This window comes from Etheostoma cragini, chromosome 22 (assembly GCF_013103735.1).
Source record: "Etheostoma cragini isolate CJK2018 chromosome 22, CSU_Ecrag_1.0, whole genome shotgun sequence".
NCBI classification, from domain to species: domain Eukaryota; kingdom Metazoa; phylum Chordata; class Actinopteri; order Perciformes; family Percidae; genus Etheostoma; species Etheostoma cragini.
The window spans coordinates 5,145,389-5,151,518 of NC_048428.1; the positions used below are offsets into that span (position 1 = coordinate 5,145,389).

The 6,130-nt window shown below is 40.5% G+C and overlaps 1 protein-coding gene across 1 annotated transcript in view; it reads right to left on the reverse strand.

The window, feature by feature from the left end:
• si:dkey-225n22.4 (collagen alpha-1(XXI) chain) overlaps window positions 1-6,130 on the reverse strand; it is an 88,056-nt gene that overhangs the window by 45,408 nt on the left and 36,518 nt on the right. The window contains exons 17-18 of the mRNA XM_034862405.1: window positions 5,727-5,780; window positions 5,282-5,335 (exon numbers count right to left, since the gene is read on the reverse strand). Coding sequence (XP_034718296.1) covers window positions 5,282-5,335; window positions 5,727-5,780 — 108 coding nt within the window. The remainder of the gene's footprint in view (window positions 1-5,281; window positions 5,336-5,726; window positions 5,781-6,130) is intronic.

Sequence of the window (6,130 nt, forward strand, 5' to 3'; positions counted from 1 at the left end):
TTTTCACCCCTTACCCCTACCCCTTGGTTTCAAGGGCCAAGGGGTAGGGGTAAGGGCCAAGGGGTAGGGGTAAGACGGAGAAATGGGATTCAGCCTAAATTACCTCACATGATTTCATGTGCTCGTGCTGAATCGAAACCTTGTTAGACCTGGGACGCTCTCAGCTCACCTGTGGAGTATTTTTATTTAGACTGCTCCAAAATAAATGTCCTTGTCAGTCTTCAACAAATATTAGTGAAAAGCTAACATGTGCACCTAAAATAGTTCAAATAAGTGCAGCCAAAATACTTAATGTTTTTGCTTCGGTGATTCATACCCGGCCAGTTTGGTCAAAACAGGGGAAAATTGGTTTCATTACAAACACATTGGAACTTGTGTCAGATTTGCATGGTGTCATAATGGGAGAGAGTCACACTGAGAGTGATCAGTGTGAGAATAAATATATCACTGATTTTAATGTCTCATCCAAAATGTTATGAAGTGTCCGCTAAATCTCAGTCAATGACAACACACTTGGACACATGAACTCACTATTCTCTATTAACGGGAAGTTAGAGCCACTTCATCTCACAGATCTGAGATCATTTAAACTGTGACCTTTCAACCGCAAAATTACATTCAACAAGCAATTAGTCCTCTTTACTGTGTGTTCTGGTAAAGGCAGGCTGTTTCTTGTTGATCATTAGGACGCTCAATGTTCCCTGACGCTGCAGGACGAAATTCTGTTTGTTAGTCTTGTGCCTGTCTGATGGAACCCAGGTCAGGTCGAGACTAGATTGTTCCAGGAATGTGTGATAAGTGAACCATCTAGCCAGTCTTATGTAGTCTAATGGAAGTCTTATGTATTTTATCTTAACATAATGCATTCATTAAATAAGATGAAATAGAAGCAATGATCCAGAAACAACCTACTGTAAACATGATATCCACATTGAACTAAACCTTTGGTTGTCAAATGTTGACCACAGATACTGTATTCTATATTGTATGGTGCAATTCATAGGTTTCACATGTTGTCACAGCACTATGAGAACGCTCACCTGGAGGGCAAAAAGAAGCTGCCCTCCACAGTCCGTAATGAGTCAGCTCAACTTTAACTACACTGCAGCCAAAATATCACATAGTTGTTTTTCAATTGGACGCACAAACCGAAGACAGACAAGCCTGGGTTGTGTTTCTGTAAAATCACACAGAGAGGTGGATGTTGTAGATTTGGGCAGTTTATACGTGCCGACATTACACTGATAACTGACGCTAAATTGACCACCAATGCAACTAACGACTGCGGTCAAGCTAACCATATCTCCCAACTTCTACATGATCAAACCAGCTCATTACATTCTAATACTTTTACTCTTCTCCCTGACAATTCCCTCTGCTCTGCCGGTCCTAGATTCTACATTGTATACTCTATATTGCTAACTTTATGTAGCTAAACATCGCTATAGTAGCCGACAGCCCTGGAACGTACCGCTGTTTCTAAAGCGGAACTTATTAAGTAGCTTATGCTGTCTGCCTAACAACTCCTTGAACAGAATATAGAAACTTTTACCACCGCCTTGCCTCCTAATGGTTTGGTCCACTGACTGCTTTACACAAAAGTCCGCTGGGAGAGTTTAAATCACTTCAGTAGTTGTAGAACACCAGAAAGCACGCTGGCAAGGAATTTTTTTTCACTTTAAACATTGGATGACATGGTTCTTTTTCTAATACGGATGGTGCTTAGGCATTATTAAATTAGTCATTACATGCTTCCCTGTGTACACATATCCTCTTCCTATCCTATCTTGTACAAATTTACATACTTTTTTATCTCTGCTCACTAACTTTTCAGTGAAGTTCCATAAGTTCTTGGTGATCTACATTTTTTTATTGCAGTATCTACATAAACAATTGATCAAAACAACAAACAACCATACACTGTGAACCTACTGCAGATATGTTAAAAATAAAGCTTTGTAGACATGTTAATAAAAGAGCAATATGGCCGCCATTAAGTTTTTTCCTAAAATGTTTATAGCCAATGCAAAGTAATTCTTAGGAGGATTGGATGAATGGGAAACACAGAGAACCCATTGGTAAGCATTAAGTTAGCAGTTGGATGGAGTCTGTGTTCTTCAAAAATAACTCAACAGTTAACTGCTTACTGTCTTTCCTAAACACATTCACCACACACCCCTACCCCCAGCCACCCACACATGGGCACCAACTGTGTGCTGTTTTCAGCACTCTGTGTACCACCACCCTTCAGCTGGTGTAAAGCACTTCCAGATTATTGGGAGAAAGTAGTTTATTATGATAACAGTAAGAGTCCCAAATTACTGAGCAGGGTGGCTGCAAGTCAAACTGCTGGAACAATCAAAGAAGTTCAGAGAAGACTCAAAATAGCATTGCCCACTTGTAGCTGGTGGGCGTGCTCACATGCTTGCAGATGTACTCTTTCATTTAGCCACTTGTTCTTTTAAAGTAACCATAAGGGAACACCCTATTTCCAATATGAATGTGGCCTGCACTCCTGCAGTGGTGTTAATGTAATTGACTGATTGTGGAGAGGGTTTTCAGATTTACTGTATGACTTTACAGGTATGCATGTAAGTCTGCTTGATAATATCTTTGTTGTTAAATAATGATTTTAAGCTCAACGTGGGAAAAATGTGACTGAGAGGTTGTTTGTTTTAGTTTTACAAAAGAAGCTGCTCGCTTTTCCTGTGAGGTACCAGTGTAAAAAAAAAAGAATAAAAATGTGGATATCGCAGGGTCTTTGCTAGTTAATTTATCAACTACCCATCCAGCGCCCACGTCACTTGAATATCATTGCACCTGTGGCCATCTTTGCGCCCATGGGTGTGCTCGTCTTCCAGGGAGATGTGTTTAGGTGAAATATTGGTGTATTGCTATCTTAAGGCAGCGGGAAGTGATTGCGCCAAAAACCTGGTCCAAAATCAATAATCCAGCATTCCATTATTTTAACAGTGAATTAGTAAAATGGGCCAATGGCTTATGCATAGCATGTGCACGCTATGCTTGTTACACACACACAGGGAAGTGCATCAGAACACAAACATGCCAAAGATTACATATAAAAATATGACAACGCAAATCCGCCATCATAAAAGCAATGCACCAAGGTATAAATACTGTCGGCTTTTAAAGGGAATGGGAGATGACACTGATTGGTTTATTGCATATTTTACCCAGAATACACCGATAAATTAATGAAGAGACTAAGTACAACCCTTTTTAACCATACAATAGGCGCACAAACCTCTTTTTCCACTGTCAAACTAGTAAAAGTGGATTTGGACACGCCCTAAATGCACCAGTGCCATGCGCTTCCAACCGTGCGCTTAGGCCCAATGTGTTAAAGTTTGGACTTGGCACTATGGCTTTGACATCTTTCACTGTGACTACAAAAAAGGTTTAAAAATCACCGTATTAAAAGTCAGCGTACAATTAGTGGTGTTCTTCTTTAGGCTATCACTGTAGATTTGGTGGGAACTCATAATCTCTATCTGAGCATCTGCTAGATTTGGGAACCGCTTAGTCAGGGAGCGTGAGATACTGGATAGCATTAGAGCCTTCTAGCCCCTCTTTCAGCCTGACAATGCGGATGTTGGATTTTTAATTTCTGCCTTTGATATCGGCTAGCTTCACCTCCAGCACTTGAAAAGTGTGGCCAGGGCTGTTAAGAATACTTGAGGTGCTTTCCACAGCAGTTTTTAGATTGTCCACATCAAATCTGATAGAGCCAAGGCCTGCAGTTAAAGATGCTAGCTGGGCATGGATAGCAGTTAGCTTCTCATCTGTAGAATCTGAGACTGAATCTGAAGAAAACGTGGTTCGAGGTAGCTTTTCTGTTACTCCAGTAAAGCCTGGCAAACTGAAATTGCTATCTGTTTTTGTACAAATTATTTAATTTCTGGCAGCTCAAACCAAGCTTTATGTAATTTAGTGGTAGTAAGTAAAGATCTTGTCAAGTGAAATGTACTTGCTTTTTGCGTGTTATTTTAATGAGATAATCTCAGGTGACACACCTGTCTGGTTGGTTAGTTTGTTTATTTTGTATTATTAATTTTTTTAATTGTGTGACTTTGGTGTTTTAAAGGGTTAGGAAAAAACAAATCTAACAGCTGTGACCAATTGAGGCAACAGTAGACCAGCAACTCCCATGTTGTGACGGGTAAAATGTTTTTGTAAATGAAGTCTGACGACTTTGACTAGAGCAGAGGTAATGGCTTTAGTTCCCCCCTCGGAAACTTAAACAGGACTGTCTGAGTGCAAGGTAAAGCTTTGAAAATATTTAAAATATAGCGTTCACTTATACACTGATATTTTTAGGCAGTCCGAGTTTTTATGTGGCTCAAATGTGTTGCTGCACATTTTCGACAAAATTAGTCTGACCTGCCAACGCCACTTCACCCTGCCTGCGTGCGCATGGCGAGAGAGGGAGAGGGAAAGGAGAGGGACAGGGAGAGGGAGAGGGAGAAACGTTGTGCTGCTCTGCTTACAGTGACAATTTGGCTGTCATCCTGATGAAAGCCTTTATTAGAAGGACAACTAAGAAAAGGTCAACTTTTGGCAATGCCTGCGCCTGAGTCAGAGTGAGACAGCCTATGTTTAGTGGTTAGGAGAGGATCATTTAAGAACTCAACTAAATCTCAAGTAAAAGTAGAAAGGATTCAGATAAAGTAACTCTGTGAAAAATGTGTACAAATGCAATACAGGTTGCTTTCCAACACAATTTGTGGTTTGTTTAAAATGAACCAAAGATAGAATATCAAAGTCTCTGTAACATATTAAATTGCTCAGCATTCTACAATTTGGCAATGCGTCAAGTTGCATTGAATCACATTGTGCTGAAACAAATCATGTCAAATCGCACTGCATTGCAATAAGGGGTGAATCAGATAGATATATCTTAAATGTATCGGATCATTGGCAATGCATCAAGATGTTTACAGCATCGGCGTGAGACCAGAGATGCACGTCCCTGGTCCAACAGTCAAATTTGTTTGCTAAAAAACTTCTGTTTGAACACACCTTTAGACAATAGTGTGCTTCCAAGCTTTATCACCAAACTAATGTTCTTGTGGCTGATAGGGAGCAAATCCCTGCAGCCGGGTCCCAACATCAGAGGGGAGGCTGTTATGGCAGCATACCGTCATACAACAATCCCTATGGTTTTGGAATGACATGTTCAACAATCAAGGAGTTTTATGTCTGGATGTCAACATATTTGTGTCTCCCACCTGATCTGCCAGTAGCTATAGTCTGCACTGACCTTTGGTCCTGGTGGCCCAATCTGTCCGCCGGTGCCTGGTAGTCCTGGTTCCCCCTGGTTGGACAACGAACACACTCTGAGAGGCACAGTGGAGCAGCAGCAGCCAAATTCAACACAATTACAGTCATTATCTGTCCCACTTCAAAGACTGTGCTGGTGTGACTGAAGAGACTGCTGTGACAGGAGGAAATCCCAAACACACACACACACACACACACACACATACACAGAGGGGGCCGAACCTCCAGAATTATAGAACTGCTCTCTTTCCTTGTATTTATAGTAGGATTACTTACTGTGAATCTGACTTGAAGTGGTCTTTTGGAATATTTTATTTTTATGAACCGACACCTCAGATTTCATGTTATTGCATCCTGGAGCTGCCAGGTATGCTGGTCTAATTCATGTTGTGGACACATGACAGTTGAACAGAACAGGATCTTACCACTGGTCCAGCTTCTCCTGGAGGTCCTAGCTCGCCTCTCTCACCCGGAAGACCCTGTATACAAAGAAGTCTCCTTGTACTGTATTTTGGAGTGACATTTAATATGTTCAAAATCTCATTTTTTTAATATCTAATCAGTATTCATTGTTTATTTATGTTTTTAATCCTTTTAATTCATCAGGACACTAACACTCTTCACTGCAAACCCAGAATTATATTAATTCAATTTCAATTCAGTTTCAATTCAATTGCATTAATAGTATCAAATCACAACAAGAGTTATCTCAAGAAACTTTACAGATAGAGTAGGTCCACACTCAATTCCACTCAATAACTTCCTTTAGGCCGAAACCTTAGACAGACCCAGGCTCTTCATAGTCATGACTAAATCCACTTTCCCATAC